At 49.2% G+C, this 20,851-nt stretch overlaps 1 protein-coding gene across 1 annotated transcript; it reads left to right on the top strand.

Annotated features, from left to right (window-relative positions):
- The first annotated feature begins 3,848 nt into the window (after nucleotides 1-3,848).
- Nucleotides 3,849-20,771, top strand: tp53bp1 (tumor protein p53 binding protein, 1). Its single transcript, XM_084476615.1, has 26 exons — nucleotides 3,849-4,213; nucleotides 4,652-4,791; nucleotides 4,882-4,949; nucleotides 5,065-5,199; nucleotides 5,482-5,536; nucleotides 5,613-5,779; nucleotides 6,192-6,312; nucleotides 6,402-6,496; nucleotides 6,599-6,786; nucleotides 7,065-8,268; nucleotides 8,448-8,564; nucleotides 8,899-9,078; nucleotides 9,618-9,684; nucleotides 10,222-10,320; nucleotides 11,077-11,380; nucleotides 11,585-11,644; nucleotides 11,827-11,979; nucleotides 13,644-13,831; nucleotides 15,010-15,443; nucleotides 15,825-16,016; nucleotides 16,647-16,832; nucleotides 17,659-17,847; nucleotides 18,630-18,724; nucleotides 18,937-19,133; nucleotides 19,630-19,766; nucleotides 20,544-20,771. The coding sequence occupies exons 1-26, from the start codon at nucleotides 4,034-4,036 to the stop codon at nucleotides 20,762-20,764; spliced, it is 5,172 nt and encodes a 1,723-aa protein (XP_084332741.1). The 5' UTR covers nucleotides 3,849-4,033; the 3' UTR covers nucleotides 20,765-20,771.
- Nucleotides 20,772-20,851: the final 80 nt, after the last annotated feature.

Here is a 20,851-nt window from a genome sequence, read left to right as displayed (position 1 = left end):
TGATAATACCATAATCAATAAGTCAGAATCAGAATCAGACTCAGAATCTTATTTATTTTGTAATGTAATGTAATGTAATGTAATATAATTGAATCTAGACTGAAGTTCATTTGAATTTTATTAGATAACTTAAATTACATTAGATACAATTCGATCTGGGATCATTTTCTGGTCGGCTCGGGGCAAGGCTCATGGGTCAGGAAGGGTAAACTGGTCAGAAACTGTTAAATTGGAGGTCAAACAAGAGGTCTTCATTGCATCTTCATTATATCTCCAAAGCTTTAAAAAAGAGATAAGCAAAACGTGTTGTATCGTATTTATTAAAATGGAAATACTGGACATGCTATGCATAGGACTAACGTTTTGTTCATAGTAGGCTAACTGTGTGTATTGCTGATTTCTTGCTCAATGTTCCTGTGCACATTGGCTGATCTTGACTAAAGCATCTTGCCTGCACGTCAAAACATGTGTCGGTAGGCTTATCGCACTAACAAAGAAACACAAAGCAAGCGAGCGAGTGTCAGCATATGAAACAACAGCAGTCGTTGCCATTAGTTTATTGACGCAGAACGGTTCAATTAATTAATAAATAAATAAATTAATAAATTAGATAATTAATTGTTTCACTGGTTCACTTTCAGCCTATAAATTAATATAATTGATTAATTAATCAATTGCATGTAAAGCGCGTTTCAAATCAATCTAATGGCCGAATGCTTGAATATGCGTCAAGTTAACCGATCATTCACTATATAATCAACCACCCCTAACCTGATTAAAATCAGACTCATATTGGGTTGATGACGCTGAACCAGAGAGTGTCTGCGAATTGATGCTGGCGATTTCTTTGGCGACAATGCCGCGAATGGACGCGGAGCACTTTGTTGTCGCCGTGACAACCGCACATGGAGCCAGCAGCACGGTGACAGTGCAGGAGATTCGGAAGGTGTGGCTACGAGTAATATTCTCTAATTGGAGTGTGACTATTTGATGTCACAGGCTGGCGTTGGAGGGGAATACAATAATGAAACTATACATAGTTGTGCTATTCAGTTGTATTATACAATTTAAAAAATATATATAGGGCATATCTTTTTTTCAGTATATATACTGGGAGCAGCTTTCACCAGTCTCTAGTCTACATAGGCTACTGGGAGTAGCTTTTTGGTTCTGTACTGGCCTCTGCTGGGGAGAATTCTACATACAACCAAAAATAAGGTTTAGGGTTATTTAAATGTATTACAAACATATATTTGTAAACATATATATGTTATCAAAGCAAGAACAATTCAATTGAAGTCCACGCTTTTATCATTAAAGCGTGTTAATTATCTAATTTGTATTATGACATTTTGTGGGTACAAGGGTTAGCATATGTTATTATGCAGATATGATACATTTCAGTTTAATGTATCATTTCTGCATAATAACACAACTAATATATCATCATTTTATTTTTGAAAGTTTTAGATATTTATGTTTATTGTTTCAATATGCTTGTCATAAATATATTATGTTTCTGATAGAGATAGCCTATGCTGGTACGATATGAAAAATCTACCAAGAAATACAGAACTATTGAAACTATGCAAGAAATGCACCTTTTGCCCCTCCTTTTATCCATAAAATAAGTTGTTTTTGAGTTTGAATAGTGAATAATGACATTTGCTGTTGAGTCATCTATTAAACAATTAACGTGAATATATGCAAATGATGCTCAGAGCCAATGTAGGTATGCCATGTGCAACATGCAAAGAACCACCAACAGTCGGTTTAAAGTTGTTTTATTTGTTCAAATCATCCGACACATTAAGATCCAGTTCTAAAAAAAGAATAAAGGAATGACGTTGTAGTTTCAAATCATATTTCGTTTATGTGTTTCTATTGTGTTCCTTGTTTTGCTTTAAGCCTAAGTAGAAAAACGTAATATATAGCCAGCTTTATTAGGTCGAATAAACTGTGCCTATTGCATACTGACTCTCAAACGTGAAAAGGAAAATAAACATCCATGCAGATGCCTCCCCTGAACTGTCGCTGAAGTCATCGCTTGGCACGAAGGGGCTGCACAGCCACCGACCAGCCTATGATCCCCATAATAAATGCCATTGCATCTGTACGTGCCATGCGTGTGTCCCACACCCCGGCTTCCAGGAAAACAGATGCAAGGAAGGAGTACGCGATGTTGGACGCGCATCTTCTGCAACCAAAAGGACCGGTGGAATTCGTTTGAAAATCCAGACGTGCATCGCTCCGTTTAAAAAGGTAATTCAATAATGTACGGTCTGTGTTGCATACACACGTACGGTTTTAAGATCCCACAGAACGTGATCGTTGCAGATCATCGACTCGGGCCGATGAGGTTGGCATTAGATATATTGGGTAGTAGGCTAATGGCTGCTGCGCATTTCTTTAATTTGAGTGTCAGCACAACCTGCCGATATGACGACGCTGCCACGCAGCTGCGGGTAACTTTTCATCCTCCTGGCAGCCTTTACTAGCCTCGGAGGCTATGGCACATCATGCAATCAAAATGTTGACCTGGCCATAGGCTACAATATGAGCTACGATCGTGCATAGAATGACTCCCCAGATTGCACGAATATAACAGTTAAGGTGATGTCTACAGTCAAGGACACCACTCTGCAGCTATGAAGGCAGCAGATACGCCCCGGATAGTTCAGACCATCCTGTAAAGGGGAGGCTTACAAGTGTCCCCGAATCCCTTATGGTGACACGCATTTGGGGATGAAGATGATGCCAGCATTATCAAACCATCGAAACAAGGGATGCATTAGGATGGGTGTGGAGGCAGGTTCGACTATGTGGTTGTTTTTAGTCTAGAGCAGACAGCATTTAAAGGACTTTGGGTTTTGCAAGGCGGACATGATGGAGGTCTTTACAAGTTCCAACAAGTAGGCCCCAAAGCCATGAGCCCGCAGTATTGGGTCGTTAAAATGTGTATTTACAATGCATATGTTCTGCATTTGTCGGATTATTAGGGTTTAATATAGCCTGCAAAAGTCAAATTAGGCATTTTGCATTATTTAATAGGCCTCACTATATATAGAACTAATTATTGTAATAGTCTACAATATGGAAGAATCCTGTAGGATATAGAGGCCGTGGCCTAATAAGCATATTTGAATGAAACAATGTGAGCCTATGTGATTCAAACTATTCTACACAGTGTGTTAATCCATAGGCTACATGTGGACTAACTTTAATGTGTGTCCTAAATAACCAATGTTGCCAATATGAGGCCTATGCTGTGCCTGTGCAGATTCTGAATATACCACAGAGGCGTTTTTCAATATCATACTTCACATAAAACACCCAAGAGACCGGGGATTGTACCCTATTAGTTGTATCTGACGTCACCAGCACCGCTGGACCAATCAGATCTCTCCACTCGTTTTGCCGCGCCGGGTACGAAAGGGGCGTGTGTGTGTGTGTGTGTGTGTGTGTGTGTGTGTGTGTGTGTGTGTGTGCATGCGCCTCTGTGCGTGCATGTGTGTGTGTGTGTGTGTGTGTGTGTGTGTGTGTGTGTGTGTGTGTGTGTGTGTGTGTGTGTGTGTGTGTGTGTGTGTGTGTGTGTGTGTGTGTGCGTGTGTGCATGGGTATTTCTGCAGGAGCACCTTGCTCACTCACCGCAAGGTAGTAGAATAGTGAAATAATTATCGAATTATTTTCACATTTATGCTATTATCATTATTATTATTATACGTCGGTATGCGCATGCGTTGAATAGGTACGAGGAAGTGCTATTTGAACATGCTGCCGTCAGGCGTCCTCTTTGTTTTTGGTTTTCCCTGACGCCTCCTTCAAGGGGCGGAGCGTGCATACCGTGGAGCATCAATGGCAGTGGAGCTAAGATGCTAGGTTTAGCACAAACTACATCGCATTCCTGGATCAAGGAGCTGTTTCTACCACAATGAACGGCCGCCTGCGTTCTTATACGCCGTGTTTAACCCGCTGATCCTCGGCCGGCCGCATCTCGCATGATCACCCGATCTTTGTTGTGTGATCAGTGCTCATGGATCCCGGCGGAAGTGAACTGGACTCAAGTTTACCTCTGCATGAGAACCCGTGCCTGATCGTGGAAGACTCCCAGCCGGACGGTGTGGCCCTAGAGGACGATCCAGAGAGCAGCTACCGTGCCCTGCTGTCCCGCAGACTGTCCCACCTGCAGCCCGCTGCCCACAGCCCTGTTCTGGTAAGAACACACACACACACACACACACACACACACACACACACACACACACACACACACACACACACACACACACACACACACACACACACACACACACACACACACACAATCCATTGACTACAAACATGCATGCACGAATTGCATTGATTTCCCACAGAAAGAAACTGAAATTGAATCATACTATGGCAATATGGAATATTGTTATAACATATAACAACCTGCCAAAATGTCCTATACTATTATCCATACTGTCATGAATATAGTATACCATAATTCTACCCGTTGTAGTTCAGATTGCCTTTTGTAATCATTGTTCATAATCTTGTCCCTAGACAATGATAAACTTTCAAATAAATATATTCAGTGGAAGCAAGTTTTCCATTACTGGTCCATGAGCTCAGTGGCATATTAACGTATTGATTATAACACTTCCAGGAACTGATCGCTTCACCGGCAGGAAGCAGATGCTCTCAGACAACCGACAGCCAATCAGAGACAGCCCCGAGCAATTGTGGTCCAGCCCTCGAAGAGGAGAGCCAAGTCATTAACATCTGCCCTCTTCCAAACAAGACAAAGTATGTGTCACACAGGGGGGGGTTGGCCGTCCAGCTTACGACGGCATCAGCCTCTGCATTAAAGGGTCCCTCTGCCCCGTTGTCTCGTAGGTGTCCGTCAGCAGACATGGACATGGACTCTGGGGCTGACTCGACCACTCACTGCCCTCAGCCTGAAGGTGACTCACTGATGCTCCTCAAGGCAAACAATGGACAATGTGGTGCTTCAGAGGAGAACAAAATGGCCTACCTAAATATCAAAACACCTATTTTGTTGTTCTGTGTTTGTTTCAGAGGGGCAGTCTCAGTTCGCGGGTCTGGAGCTCTCTGAGAGCCAGGGCCCGGTGGGTGGCGGGGGGAGAGACAGTCAGCCGCAGGACAAGGAGGTGGTCCTGCCTCAGACGGACCAGGAGAGGCACGGCAAGCCAGGTGGCTCAGCCTTCTATGCACATGCATGCTTTCGTACTAAACGTGTTGCAGCGTCTTTGAATGTAAACAGAGCGACGTATGACTAGGTTTGGTGAAATGGGATTGAGTTGAGTACATTCACCGTGCATGTTACATTCCTGCTGATATGCAGTGTTCAGTGACCCTGTTTTATCTCACTCTCCTCTCGCTCTCTCTCTCTCTATTTATATCTCTCTCTATCTCTCCGTCTGTACTTGGTAAGTACAGTTAACTCATATCAACAACTTTTATTTTGCCACCTAGCGGACCAAAAGATAAGCACAGGGAGCTCAGCAGATCAAGACTTCAAATCCGCACGGTACTGGTCGATACTTGATTCGTTTTTGTCTTCTTGGGAGTGTACCCCCATCTAAAGCAGGGACTTTCTCCTGCAGGTCGGAGGTGAGCTCCAGCAGCTCATCGGAGCCCTGTGGACAGACGGACCGCGCGCTGAGGGTCCAGGCCCTGCTCCACTCCCAGGGCCTGCCTGCAGTCGCTGGTCACCATAGCGATGCGGAGATCCTGTCATCTCAGGAGGACATGTTTGATGCAGAGAAGGCGGGTGAGTCCATGGCCGCAGAGCATCGTTACAGGGGGCCCTGGAGCCTAGAACTGTAAGGGGTGGTTTGATTTTTTTAGTGCTGAAGATGTGTGATTATATCACAGAAGTAGACATCTTAGTAGACACCCTTACTGTACCGACAGCGATATATTGTTTCTCTTCTTCTGACAAATGTACTTATTGTAAGTCGCTTTGGATAAAAGCGTCTGCTAAATGCCCTAAAATGTAAATGTGAAAGTAAATCTTAGAGTGAGGTAGAAGCTGGTTTTACATACTTAAATGCTTACATCATCCGAGCAAGTCGTTTTTCCTGTGACGAGGCAAAAGACGTTCTATTCGTCATTTTAATCCTTGCACGCTTTGATGTCAGTGAAGTAAACCGTCTCGAATTGGGTTTATTGCTCTGCCATAGGGGCTGCAGTGGACAGCACCGTGTCTGACACCCAGGTGCAGCCCACCCTGACGCCCGCCCACACTCTGGGGCTGTTGCATTTCTCCGGCCAGGGCACCCTGGTGCAGGACACCTTGTCCCAGTAAGCCACCCGCCTCTTGTGTCCCATAGATGTACTGTGTACTGCAGCCTGCAAAGGAAACGTCTAATTGTTTCTGTTGTGACACCCAGGACCTCCATTGACTGCGTCGCTCCCACGCCCGACCACTTCAGCCAAGCTCCTCTGATCGTCCCCAACTCTCCGACCAACCCAGAATGCAACATGGGTAACAGCACAGCTTGCTTGGATGACTGTTGAGTTTAAATGACTAACCACTGTGGGATTATTATTATTATAAAAGGCACTTAACAGTGTTGGATTTCACCAGATGCAGACGAGCCTATGGATACGTCTCAGCCTCCAGAGGACCAATCGATGGAGAAAGAGGGCGGGACCTCGCAGACGGCAGCCTTCTCTAAGCCACTGCCCAAGGCTTCCACGCCTTTGTCCCAGAATTCCCCCAGTTTTGTTTTGGATAGGACCCTCTCGATGCCGTCCCAACCGGAATTCTCTCACGTAGGTTTCTATTACTGGTATATTTGTTAAATAATAAAATAAATGTAAATAAAATGTTCTTGAGCTTTTTTATGCTTCTTCACACATTATAGTAGTAGGTAGTAGTAGTAAAGTTCTAGACTATTGGACAGGTCTGAAAGGAAATATCTGAATCTAGCTGACTCTGTGTGTGTGTGTGTGTGTGTGTGTGTGTGTGTGTGTGTGTGTGTGTGTGTGTGTGTTTGTGTTTGTGTCTGTGTGTGTGTGTGTGTGTGTCATATCTCTATGTTTTCCTACAGGATGTATTCACTCCGACCCCCAGCCTGGAGGGCGGGAGCTGCTCTGGCGTTGCGGCGTCTCAGGGGTCTCAGGAGCCACCAGGCCCCGCCAAGGCCCCCTCGCCGCCCCCCTCTCTGCCTCGTGACAAGCCGCCGGCCGCCACCCCGGAGCCGCCCTCCTTCACGCTCGCCCTGCAGCTCACGGTGAACACAGAGAGCGCCGTGGAGCGGCCACCGCCGCCGCCACCGGAGGAGGAGGAGGAGGAGGAGGAGGAGGACAGCCAGGCCACGCAGATCGAGGAGCCGCTCTGTGTGGACGAGTCCCAATCCGTCCGCTGCAGTCAGAGAAGCGAGCACGGCGCCGCTACCGCCGCCTCGTCCTCCCAACGCAAAACCCCCGACGTTCCCGCCGGGTCTCAAACGCCGAGCCTCGATCGGGACACCGGCGAGGACTCCCGTCCGTCGCTGAAGTGCGACGCTCCGGTCAGGACGGCAGCAGGGAACGTGAATGTAGCCGAAGGCGGCCGCGGGACTAAAGAGGAGAACAGGTCTTGCCTCCAGCCGGCAGTCGGCTCCGGGGCGACCGCTGAGCGGCCCTCGAATGCCACGCCTCATACCGCGTCCTCTCAGTCTGCGGTTCCTCAGACGGCCGATGGCGTGAATGTAGTGAAGGGTCCGGGGAACACCACAGAGCCAAGAGCAGCCGCCACTGGAAAGACTCCTTCCCTGCAGTCGAGCCAGCAAGACGGGGCCCCTAGCAACAACAACAGCCAAAAGGACACAGAGACACTCAGTGGTGCTGGCAGTGGTGCTGGCGGTGTCGGTGGTGGTGATGGTAAGGATGAGGAGGAGGAGGAGGAGTCGATGGAGGAAGAGGAGGAGGTCACCGTTGGGCAGGAGGGCTCGGCGCTGGGCCTGGCTCTCTCCCAGAGCCAGCTGCCCTCCCCTGAGCCCATGGAGGAAGAGGAGGAGGAGAGTCAGGGCAGGAAAGACGAAGATGTCACCGATGGCCTTCGGAAGTTGAGTGAAAGACATTCCCAGATGTCGCAGCAGTCCAAGAGCGCCAACTCACAGCCCGCCGGCAGCAAAGCCTCCACCAATGGCCACCAGTTGCACTCACAGGCCACCGACTCACAGGTGACTCCTGATAGGCTGTCCCAGAAGGAGAGGGCGGGGCCTGAAGCAGACGGTCCCAAAGACAAGAGCTTGAGTGACAGTTCTGGAGGTAAGACATTAAAGTACACTAGGTTACATTGATTCAATGAAACGGCATCTAGAGATGAAAAAACACTATCAAATATAACAGCGTCTACCATCTACAATAATAAAACATGTTTGTTTTTTGACATCAACATGAATTGTAAGTTTTTGGTGACCAAATTTAAATAATGTATTTTTCTGTAGAAATTCCATTCAACTTCACCCTCCCTAAAGAGGGGGATCTGATTGGACCAGCTGTTGTAGCCACACCCACTCTGGTCAACCAGCTGAAGCAGACGCCTCGACACAGCACTCCCATTGGTGAGTTTTGTGAAAAAACTTTGAGATTTTGTAAACAAATGTAATTTTCTCTTGATAAAAAAAGAAAATGATCTAATTTACTTTGGGGGAAGCTACGTTTGAGGTGCAAAACCTTTCACCGAATCCCCCATATTTTGTCATAGCCTATTGGCCTGAAAATCGCAAGGCGGATATTAACGTTAAATGATGCGCTGCACAATGTGAAGGGGATTAGGCCGACTGAGGAGAGAGGTGGCCTCAGCCGTTCAGCCCTGTGCACTGAACCGTCACCCCGACTAAACTGGGTCTGTCCGGTTGTGAGCTTGCTGTTGACCGCCGCTACGTGTTTCTGCAGAGATTAACTTGTTTTCAGAGAAGCACCCCGCGGTGGGCGACGTCTCCGTGGCGACCAGCGACATCATGGCCGAGGAGAGTGGAGAGGAGGGGCCGGAGAAGGAGGGGGACAAGCTGAGTCTGCGGATGAAGCTGGTGACCCCGATGGAGGAGGGCAGCTCAGAGCGCTTCAGCCTGCAGAGTAAGGGGCCCTGGGGGGCAGAGTGAGGGGCCCTGGGGTTTGGATTTCCCCTGCAGCACAAGGGGAGACGGCGAGAAAGTAGGGCTGCACAATGAATTGCCTATTATTCAGAATTGCTATTTTGAACACTGCGCCTAGATAATCATTATAGATTTATTTATTTGAAAAAAGACAAATAATTCTGTTACATCATATATTTCTGTTACATTCAGATCAAATAACAAACCATTAACACTCAGCAATTGCTTGATTTCTATTGTTTTTATATACAATATTAATATTAAATAAATCAATAATCTCAAATAAATCAATCCCAATATACAATTCGTTTGCGATTCCAACATAGATTAAAATAACCCCAATCCTCATTTGTGTCATAATCGTGCCGCCCTATTTGGTTTCTCCCTGAATTATACATATGTTGGCATGGCCCATCACCTCTCATTCCTAAAACGATACCAAACGGTCGGTGCAGCCTCAAGGCGCACTCACTCCTCCGTTCACTCCCAGCATCACACTAATGTCTCACTCCTCCCCAGAGCCATCACTATCGGACGAGGACGGATCTGTCGTCAAGGTTACCACTGTTGCCAAGGCCGTAACCAGGTAACCTGCTGTTATTTCCATGCAAAACAATTTATAAAATAATGTGTGTTTAGGGCTCGGGGTGGAGAGAGGGCCTCAATTCATCTGGAAATAAATGTGGCGTTCTTTTTGTCTCAAGCACTCTATTTCTCCCAGAGCCGTAGTCGTCAGCGTGCGAGTCATAAGTGCCGAGATGGAAATGTCACATCCTGCGAATGATTGTACCGCAATTTGAAAGGAGTCTGGATTGAACGGGTTGGGGGTGGGTGGGGTTGCTGCACTGCTACATATATTCACACAATCGACGGGATTCACTGTTCTTAGCTTGTATTTTATTGTTCTATAATCAAACGAAAGATGCCACGATTCAAACGCAAGGGAGTACAGAGATTGTTAGGGTTAAATGGAGAGGCACCACAATGACCCACTGTAATTATTTCCAATCTGCACGCAAAGCCTAAAAAGCCTGCGTTTGAATGTAAAGTGATCCATTACATGCATGTAAAAAAAGTACATGTTTTTGATGTTTTTTCTTTTGTTTTGTGCTGTGCTGTGCAGCTCGTCCGTGTTCAGTCGGGTCAGACAGGTCCACAGACCGGTGGGGGCGACGGAGGAGGAGGTCCGCTTCACCACCACCACCACCACCACCCCCGCCAGGTCAGTAGTGCCCGCCCCACTAGCCCCAGTACTGTGGGTCTCTAGGGACCCACCCCATGTTAGTTTGTCGTCCACATACAACGTATCTCTCCACACATCAGTATCTATGTCTGAGAATGACTGCAATTCCGTCGTCAGTGGCAGAAAGCCTGATTTGATATGATTATTCAGCTTTTTTGATGCATAGCGATTATTGTTGTCCACATTTCTGTTATGTACAAGCATTTTCATTTTGTATCCAGGTTTAAAAGCAGTTGACATAAAAGCTGAAAGGAAAGATTGAAGCCATGCAATGCTTATACGAGTTTGACTTAATGCATACATTGTTCTCTCTGTATAATTTGGTGGAGTGTGGGTGTGGGTGTGGATGTGGTTGTCCGTGAGCAAGAGGAAGAGGGAGACCTACTTTTTGTTTCTGGAGATAGAACAGAAGGCTATTTTAAACTTGGATTAATCCTCTTGTGAGAAGAGTGCTCCTTACGTTGACATCAAAATTTAATTTTGGCAGGAGGATCATGGACCCTTGTTACACAAATTATGGTTTTTAATCTGTGAGGTTTTAATATGAATCCTGACACCTCAGGATCACAATGACTGAACATCCCATGAAAAGACTCAGGACACAAACTACTAAGATTTGTATAGTTTGCATAAATGATAACATCTGTTTCTCAATGAAGTCTATAGGTGTACCGGCTGTTCCATGCTGCCCCCCCCCCCCCCTTGTGTCTAACCATCTCTAAACCTCGTGTTCAGGAACGACCTCTTGACCTCCCCGATGAGGTCCTCCCAGTCGTCCTCACTGGGCTGCAACAGCCTCCCCAACAGCCAATCAGAGCCGTCCTCGTGCCCGAGTCAGGAACTGCTGGCCGAACCACTGGCCAGAGCGGACAGGGGGCCGGCGACCCCCAACCCCAAGTCGGCGGGGGTCACAGCAGACCGGGAGGCGAGCCAGACCCCGGGGCCCTCCACACCCCACCGGCCGGGGGCCACACTCAGGACCGCCGGAACCCCGCAGAGCTGCTTCGAGAACGCCGCCTTCCGCACTCCGTCCAGCAAGGTCAGTAGTTTCACTGTCGCTGGATTCACTTTTTCTTTTATTCTAGTCGGGGTTACTAATCGATGGGTATTCTTGCAGACATGGCACATTATGTATTGATTGACAACGTTGGTGCTCACATTTTCTTTCGTCTGTGTCTGTCTGTCTGTCTGTCTGTCTGTCTGTCTGTCTGTCTGTCTGTCTGTCTGTCTGTCTGGACTCCAGAGGACGATCTCTCAGCAGACCAGCTTCGACGGGCCAGGCCTGCGCTCGCCCACAAGCAGGGTAAACAACAACAACAACAACAACAACGTCTTTTAACAGGGATGGGAATATTCAGCATTCCATGATCTATCGGAAAGCTCCTCAGCAGAAAATCCCCTGTGTCTTGTGTGTTGAATGTCGGGATCTGAACAACGCAGTATCAGTTCATCAGCTCATAACACCGTACACTCTGTCGCTGACAGTTGGACGCGGAGACCCCCTCGTTCCAGCGGGCCGCCGCCCCCTCCCACCGCCGGCACGTGCGCACCACCCAGGAAGTGCGGACCACCGTCACGCGCGTCATCACAGACGTGTACTACGAGGACGGGAAGGAGGTGGAGCGCAAGGTCACCGAGGTAACGGCGTGGGCCTCATCTTGTGATCTCATCTCATCTTGTGTCTTATCCATAGTAGCGCTAGGGCTGCACCATATTGGAACAAAAGTCGTATTGCGATATGACCAATGATAATCAAGTAACATGCATGACATGCATGACCTTTGCCAGGATGTTCAGTCAGTGTGATCCTGAGGTGTCGGGAGTCATATTAAAACCTCACAGATGAATCGCTCCTTGATCCTCCTGCTGAAATTAACTTTTGATGTCAACCCAAAGAGCACTCTTCTCAAAGAGGATGACGATTAATGGATTAAGAGGATTAATATCGGTTTAAAATAGCCTTGCATTCTATCTCCAGAAACAAAAAGTCAATCTGAGTAAATTTTTTTCCAGATTCCAATAAAAAAAAAACTAAAACTCCTGCAATGCGAGTGTCGCAGAAGCGTGTCGCACGATTTCGATACAAAAACGATGTATGGGGCAGCCCTCGTATGCAGTAGTATTTGATACTCCCAGTACCACAGAAAACACACCAGTCTGTTCTGAAACAAGGGACAGATGGGTAACAGAAACGTGTCATGGGTGTTCTATCTGAAGCCTGGCATTAGGGCCAGCATCCGAAAGCTCAGCAGCTCAGTTGTTCTTTTATTTCTGCCGTTTCTCATTCGTGTCGGAGTGCGGTGAGGTGATTACGTAAGGGCCCCACCACCCACCCGTCGTTCTGTGTTCACAGCTTCACAAAACGCTTCTGACCAAAGGACAGTTCAAAGGGGCAGTGTTTAGCTGAGTGATGTGTGCTGCTGACGCATTCACACCTTTCCCTCCCGTCTGTAACCATAACAACATGTCCACGCTTATCTGCCTCAGAGCCAGCTGACCTGTGGGCGGTGTGTGTGTGTGTGTGTGTGTGTGTGTGTGTGTGTGTGTGTGTGTGTGTGTGTGTGTGTGTGTGTGTGTGTGTGTGTGTGTGTGTGTGTGTGTGTGTGTGTGTGTGTGTGGTGAGACAACACGAAACGTTAACAATATTTATACAGGAGAATGCTTGCTCGATCAGGCTTGTATCCATTAAAGACTGGCTGAGGGAGAAACAGTAAAGACAGTTGAATTACACCTTTGGGTAAAGTCATTAAGGCATTGAAACTTTCTAAAAGGTTTCATTGTAATTCTATATGATCCCATTAAACATGTCCAAAAGGCTTCTAGGGTTATTGTATTTTGTACCACTTGAGTCCTGGCACTATAAAAAATGAAAATAGCACTTAGCACTGTGTAGCATCTTATCCTAGCTATCTTTGTTGTATACAGGGAATGGGTTAACCTAACAATTGCGCTTGGCACTTGGTTTTATGAACATCCTTACTGTACCGACAGCAATATATTGTCGTTTCTCTTTCTTCTGACAAATGTACTTATTGTAAGTCGCTATGGATAAAAGCATCTGCTAAACGCCCTGGATGTAAATGTTTTTGTTAACAGAACTACTATCAGGCACTACTTGAGGTTTCTACTTGTTATGTTTCAAATGGTTAACCTAGCAATTGTTAGTGCGCTTGTTGTTTCTAGTAACATCTTTAATGTACCGACGGCGATATAATCGTTGTTTCTCTTTCTTCTGACAAACGTCGTCATTGTAAGTCGCTGTGGATAAGTGAGTGTAAACGTGACCCTGGTCTGTATGTCAGGAGAGCGAGGAGCCGGTGGTGGACTGCCAGGTGCTGGACAGCGACATCTCCCCCTGCCGCACGGCCAGCTCCATGACGTCTGGGGACCTGGGCGACGTCAGCTCCCTGTCCTCCAAGCTCTCGGGGGGCACCACCAGCAGCAGCGGCACCTTCGTCATGCCCCCCGGCCGGGGGGGCCGGGCCTCCAGGTACCGCTCAGAACACAGACCCACCCCCCAGCTCCCCATGCACCCACCCACCCGGTCCAGTGTGTTCTTTATGTGTTGTCGACGTCTGTCGATCTTCTCTCTGTCCAGCTCTGCATGTCGACGTCCGTCTCTCTTGTCTCTGAATCTCTAACAACTTCTTCTTCTTTTGTTAACACGAGGTGCTAATTCCTGAAGCCTCACTTTATGTGGGTTCTGCCGCGGGTGAGACGTGAATCTAGGGTCACTACCAGTCAGCCCTCACGCTTTAGCGAAAGGGTTCTGGCATAGGTTGGAAAAAGTTTCAGAATTGATTGGGGTTCATCTTTTTCAAGTTCAAGTACAACACAATTACCATCATTGCTGATGGACAGCCTTTGGCTGACCGTCCTTTGAAACTTGAGTTCAAATGTGTGTAAACGATCACACGGCAAGCTAGGTAACCGACCCGTCCCCACGGGTATCCCAATCCCAAGACTTCCACCTAGTCTGGGAGAGAATTGGCCTTCCTCCTTTGAGAACCGTAGTCTACCGAGGGGGTTGACTGTGTCAAGTAGTGCTGGCAGTGGCCCTTGAATCACGTGCCCCGCCCGACATGTGTGGCTCCGTGCGTCCCAGCCCCAGAAGGGGAGGCGGGCCGCGGCCCCGGGGCCAGAGGGGTCAGAGGGCGGGGTCGGCTGCACCCAGGGACCGCGGCGAAGGCCCTCCGGTGGCCCCAGCCCTGGTCCCGCTACCCTCCAGAGGAAGGGCGAGGAGGGGCCGGCCGCCGTCCCGCTCCTCCCTGACCAGGTGAGTTCTCTCTCGGGAGGCCTTTCCCCCCCCCGCGCACCCCTCCGCCCACCGTGCACATCATAGTCCCACCGCTGTAGAGACCAGGGAACCGTTTCTATTTCTCTACCTTTTTATGTTGTTCCTTTCTTCTCCCTAATCCCTGTTTGTACTAATCTCGGTGTTCTGTTGACGTCGCCAATGTCAGTAGTCGGAGCTCATGCTCCATCTAGTTCCCTCGCCGCTCTCTCGCTCTCTCGCTCTCTGTCTCTGTCTCTGTCTCTGTCTCTCTGTCTCTCTCTCTCTCTCTCTGTCTCTCTCTTGTTCCCTCTCCCCTCCCCTCACCGTCTCTTTCTCCTCGCCTCACTCCTCCCCCCCCACCCCCCCCCGCCCGCCCGTCCGTCCCATCCCAGGGGCGCGGCGTGGAGCGCCATGCAGCGGGTGTCCGGGGCAGCCGGTGGCGGCGGCCCGCCGGGTCTGCAGCACCTCTCGTCCTCGGAGGAGGAGCCGGCGCCGGCGGCCTTCGGCCGTGTGCGGCCCCCGCACCTCCCCGACAGCCCCCCGGACGCCGAGCCGCCCAGCCCCTCGGACTCGCTGCGCTCGTCCCCCGAGGAGGCCAGCTCCGCGGGCAGCAGCTTCGTGGGGCTGCGCGTGGTGGCCAAGTGGTCGTCCAACGCCTACTTCTACCCCGGCCGCATCACCAAGGACGCGGGCGAGGGGCGCTTCGGCCTGCGCTTCGACGACGGCTACGAGTGCGAGGTGGTGGGCGGCGACATCCTGCTGTGCGACCCGGTGCCCGTGGGCACAGAGGTGACGGCGCTGCTGGAGGAGGAGTACTTCAGCGTGGGTGAGGAGGAGCAGCAGGAGGAGGAGGAGCAGGAGGAGGGGTAGTTCAGCGTGGGTGAGGAGGAGCAGGAGGAGGGGTAGTTCAGCGTGGGTGAGGACGAGGAGGAGCAGGAAGAGGGGAAGGAGTAGGAGGAGTACTTCAGTGTGGAGGAGGAGTAGAAGAAGGAGTACTTCAGCGTGGGTGAGAAGGAGGAGGAGCGGGAGGAGGAGGAGGAGGAGTACTTCAGTGTAGGTGAGGAGCAGGAGGAGAAGGAGCAGCAGGAGGAGGAGTGGAAGGGCATAGAAGAAGCTGTCATTGAATCATGGTTTTGCGGGTCATCGCTGCGTCACTAGTGGGTGACGCGGGCATTCGACTCCCGCCTCAACGGTGGTGTGCTTGCAGGCGTGGTGAAGGGCCACAAGACGGAGGGCCAGGAGCTGTACTACAGCGTGGAGCGGGAGGGCCAGTGCCAGTGGCACAGCCGCAGCTCCGTCATCCTGTCCCTGGAGCAGGGCAACCGGCTGAGGGAGCAGCACAGCCTGGGCCCCTACGAGCCCGCCACCCCGCTGGCCAAGGCCTCCGACATCAGCCTGGGTGAGCGTCCCACGGGCATCATAGCGTGATGTAATCTGTGGGAGCCTTAGAACGCTACGCTCAACTGTGGGTCATCAACATTTTTTTGTAAAGTCTAATAATAAGGGGTCGGCTTAGCTAAGGAGGTTGAGCGGGTTGCCTTGGAACCGGAAGGTTGCCAGTTCGATCCCCGGCTCCTCCTAGCTTGAGCAAGACACCTCACCCTAACTGCTGCTGACGAGCTGGCTGTCGCCCTGCGTGGTCGACACCGCCGTCAGTGTGAATGTGTGCATGAACTGTTGTAAAAAGCGTCTGCTAAATGCCCTAAATTTAAAATGTACCTGTAATAAGTGTTGTGCGTTGAGTGCGCACATTGTTCAAGGGTAGTTAAAACATTCATTAGCCATGAATTCAGCTGTGTTAAACGTACAGGTGCTCTGTTTAACTGGCACGCGATGAGCTCGGTAGTGCCCAGCCTCTGCCACTAGAGGCCAGTATGTCCAGCTCAAAGGCTCATGGAAGCCAGAAAAAAATGAGAAGAGAAATAGAAATGGAGTACAAATGAGTCCAGTATGGGTGAGAGGATCATCCCTACCTACATAATGAAAGCCGATAGGCTCCATAACTGACGTTCTGCTTGTTCTCCCACAGACAACCTGGTGGAAGGGAAGAGGAGGCGCAGGGGCGGCGCCGGGGGGCCGGGGACCCCCACGGCCAGCTCTTCCAGCAGCCCCCGCACCCCGGGGCCCTCTGGGAAGAGGAAGCTGATGAGCTCCACGGAGGAGAGGACCCCCGCCAAGAGGGGGCGCCGCGGTGGAGGAGGAGGGGGCAGAGCGGGTACAGAGGCCTCGTTCATTTAAACCCACCAATCGCATGCTGCTCCTCTGGCTCTGAGCCCGCCCTTGTGACTCATGACACGCCCCTCAGGATCTTACTGTAGAATTTGGACAGAGATTTTCCCCGATTCCCGTTTTATTTTTTATCTGTATTTTACTCCCAAAGGACTTCTGATGGTGGTTGAGTTGACACACAGACCACCAGTAAGGGTCAGCCTTTTATAAGGATGCATTAATCATGTATGTATGTACGAATACACATGGTTTGAAATGTCTAACACATTTATTAACTAAAAGTTTTTATATTTTAATACAACCTATTTATGCATTTTAATCAATCATAACTCGATGAAATCAGCCTTTTAATCTTTGCTCTAAGGTACCTAGTGACATGAACTTGCTGAATGTGTTTTCATTATATTGTGCATTCGACTTGCGCTGCAGAACATCAGCTGACTGTGTATGACACTAATAAAGAATCCCTAACGTTGAGTAGTGCATTGTGACTCGTTTGACCGCTACATGCTGTTTGTCCGTCTGTCCGTCCCGTGCTGCTGGCTCCATCCGATCCCATGCGGATCATCTGGTAACTAGTGTTTTGTTGCTGCTCCCATCGGTGATGGCCCACAAGTAGATGTGATGGTGATGGTATTGCGGGGGTTAACACGCTGTTCTTCCTTAAGCACCGGTGCTGCTCTGCTTACTCTAACCTTTCTCTGCCCTTCCATTCATCACATCTTTTATATTGTAGATCTGAACTTGACTTTCTTCATTTTAAACGTTATTTCCGGTTTTCCGTTCCTCCTCGTCCTCCTCCTCTTCTGCAGCTCAGCGCGTTGGCGTGTGCAACACGTCGGGCAGCGGGACGGACCTGCCGGCGAGCTCCGGGGACGTGGAGGGTACGCACGGGCCCCTGCCCCAGAACGCCTCCCTCTTCCTGGGCTTTGCCTTCATGCTGACGGCCTCCTCCGAGACGGACCGCCTCACCAACAAGCTGGCCAGCGACGACGACGAAGGTGAGGGACAGGCCAATGTCCACGCAGCTACACGCCACCTAGGAGATCTCCCGTGTGTGTGTGTGTGTGTGTGTGTGTGTGTGTGTGTGTGTGTGTGTGTGTGTGTGTGTGTGTGTGTGTGTGTGTGTGTGTGTGTGTGTGTGTGTGTGTGTGTGTGCGTGTTGAGCCTCACACCCAGCCCCAGAGTCCAATCAGTCGGACTCTGGCCAGGTTATACGGGTTAACCAAAGCGTCACTGTGGGAGTGTGTGTGGATGATGGGGGTTCAAAACCAAAGCATCACTGTTGAATGATGCTGGTTCAATGATGGCTGGTTTAAGCAGCCACCAGCATCATTCAACAGTGATGCTTTGGTTCTCGCGAGAGCACCATTTGAATTTGCTCAGCTAGTCACTCTGGGAACGAGCAATATACTCACTCCCCGATTCCCCTGGCCCAGAACATTAACCAATCACATCGGTGGCGGGCCAAAAGCGTTGCTGTTTTGCCGACCGGATACGGCAAGAGTCTTATCTATTGGTTAGCTCCGCTGGACTGGATACGTTACCCCTTGTATTCTTATGATTGGTCGTAGTGTTATCCAAATGCATGCAGTGATATTTTCAAATGCATGCTTGGTGCCGCCCCTCGAGTTGGGCCATCTTCATTACTCATTGCCAGACCCTACAGCTTTCTAGATGTGGGTCTGGATTTCCTGGCTACTTTGACGTGGGGCAGGACAGGTGACCGGTTGACTTGTTGAAGGTCTTGGATGTGTCAGTTAAACGCCTCGTTCTTCAACAGAGTACGTGCAGACGGCACCGTATAACAAAGGCTACACAGAGTCTCAGCTGCAGGCAGGCGGAGGTTTCGTCCTCCTGGACTTCAATGAGGAACAGGTAACCCCTACTGAGTTCCCCTGGTGTGGACGACCTCCAGCATGTTGGCCATGTTGTCTGTTCTTTGGTATTGGGGAATTTCCCAAAACCTTCACTTTGGTATTGGGCTCATGTATGATTTCTGTCTATCAGAATCGGTGATAAACGACAATACTCTGTACATCCCAGGTTGCTAGTTGAACTCTGTCTGCCCGTCTGGTGTCTCCTCCCAGTGCAAGGCGGCCTACCAGAGCCTGCTGATCGCCGACCAGCACTGCCGCACCAGGAAGTACCTGCTGTGCGTGGCCAGCGGCGTGCCGTGTGTCTCGCACATCTGGGTGCGCGACTGCTGCAAGGAGAACAAGCTGCTGAACTACAGGAACTACCTGCTGCCGGCCGGCGTGGGGCCCGACGAGCAGATCGTGGAATGGTGAGAACAGGGTGCCTTGTGGGAGATGGAGTTTTTCATCGCTTCATTGGATCACTGAAATGTTAAGACAACTCTCATGTCAACAATGTAGCATACCTACATGTTTACCTCAACCGTCAACATTTACATCCTGCGTTTACATTTCTACTCGTATTGTGCATTTGAGTAATGTACGCACTTATTGTATGTTGTACGTCCTGGCACTTAAAAATAGTACTTAGTATTGTGTAGCATCTTATCCTAGCTATCTTTATTGTATACAGGGAATAGGTTAACCTAACGATTGTTAGTGCTTGGCACTTGTTTCTATGAACGTCCTTACTTTACCGACAGCGATATATTGTTTCTCTTTCTTCTGGCAAATGTACTTATTGTAAGTTGTCACTGTGGATAAAAGCGTCTGCTAAATGCCTTAAATGTAAATGAGTAACATTTTTTATACCATTTGTTACTACCCTGTATATGGATTAAAGTACGTCCTCTCCTCTCCTGCCAGGCACCCGCGCTGCAAGCCCTTCGAGGCTCTGAGGGTGCTGCTGGTGTTCGGGGAGTCTGAGGAGCTGTGGGTTCAGCTGCTCACCCTGAGCGGAGCCCAGACCGTCAGACACTACCAGGCTGAGAAGGACAGCTCCGGTACCACAACCACCACCACCACTAAACACAGATGCACACCACACGACATGGGAAATGTATCTAGATACCACAATGGTTTTTATTTGGGAAAGCTGTACTTTCATAGTGATGTTTCAAAGCCTCAAAAGTATCTTAATGTCTACTTTACTCCTACTACAAATTTGTTATGGTATAATTAAGCAATAGATCACGACAGGCTGTGGTATACGGTCATTATACCACAGTTAAGGGGGACGGACAACGCCCCTTAACTGTGGTATAATGACCGGGTGGCTTAAATCAAGCGATCTGATTGGTTTTATAAAGTACGATATACATGTCATGTGCAGGTTCAGGCTGATCATTTCAGCTGACTTCAGTGTTTCAGTCAAGTTTTTTTTAGATCATAATAGGGACAGTTGTATCTGTCATTATCAGAAAAGTTCGTTTTTGAGAGATTTTCCCACAGTGGAGAGGGGGGTAGGGGCAAAAGTTGAGTACAACTTTTTGTAGAGAAATTATCTGGGAAGGTTGGCTTTCTATTGTTGAAACGTTTTGGGTCAGATGTATTTTATTCATGGCCATTATTAAAATGGCTACAATAGAAAAGTTAAATGGTGCAGATTTAAGGAATGAAACCATCTGCACACACCTAGTGGTATTCTACTATTCTCTACAGTCAGAACAAGCATCCACTGCTGCATTAGTCACTTAAAATATCACACAGAATAATTTGTATTCAAACAATATTGTGCTGCTGGATTACAACATTGGCTTCATCTCCCCCCCCTCCCACAGACATCCCTGCGGGCAAGTTCGACGTGGTGGTGACGGACGGGGCCTGCCCCCCGCTGGTGGAGAAGAGCGTTGCGTCCCAGAAGCTGCCCCTGGTCTCCCCCGAGTGGCTCATCCAGAGCCTGATCTGCGGCGAGCGGCTGGGCTACCGCAGCAAGCCCCAGTATCATCATGACTACTCGTCGACAACCACAACCACATCGTCGTCGTCCGCCTCATCGTAATGACCCGTTGAGGAGGAGGAGGAGGGGGGGGGGGGTGGAGGGGTAGAGACGCCTTTAATGCGGTGAATGTTTAGTAATTGTTCCGAT

Source organism: Micromesistius poutassou (genome assembly GCF_964030765.1).
Source record: "Micromesistius poutassou genome assembly, chromosome: 12".
Lineage (NCBI taxonomy): Eukaryota > Metazoa > Chordata > Actinopteri > Gadiformes > Gadidae > Micromesistius > Micromesistius poutassou.
This window is presented reverse-complemented; position numbering and strand designations above follow the sequence as displayed.

Bases quoted from the DNA above. Each gene is read 5' to 3' on its own strand.
- tp53bp1 (XM_084476615.1), top strand. From the start codon at position 4,034: ATGGATCCCGGCGGAAGTGAACTGGACTCAAGTTTACCTCTGCATGAG. The intron at 10,321-11,076 runs GTCAGTAGTGCC...CCTCGTGTTCAG, and splicing joins ACCACCACCACCCCCGCCAG to GAACGACCTCTTGACCTCCC. The intron at 15,444-15,824 runs GTGAGGAGGAGC...GTGTGCTTGCAG, and splicing joins GGAGGAGTACTTCAGCGTGG to GCGTGGTGAAGGGCCACAAG.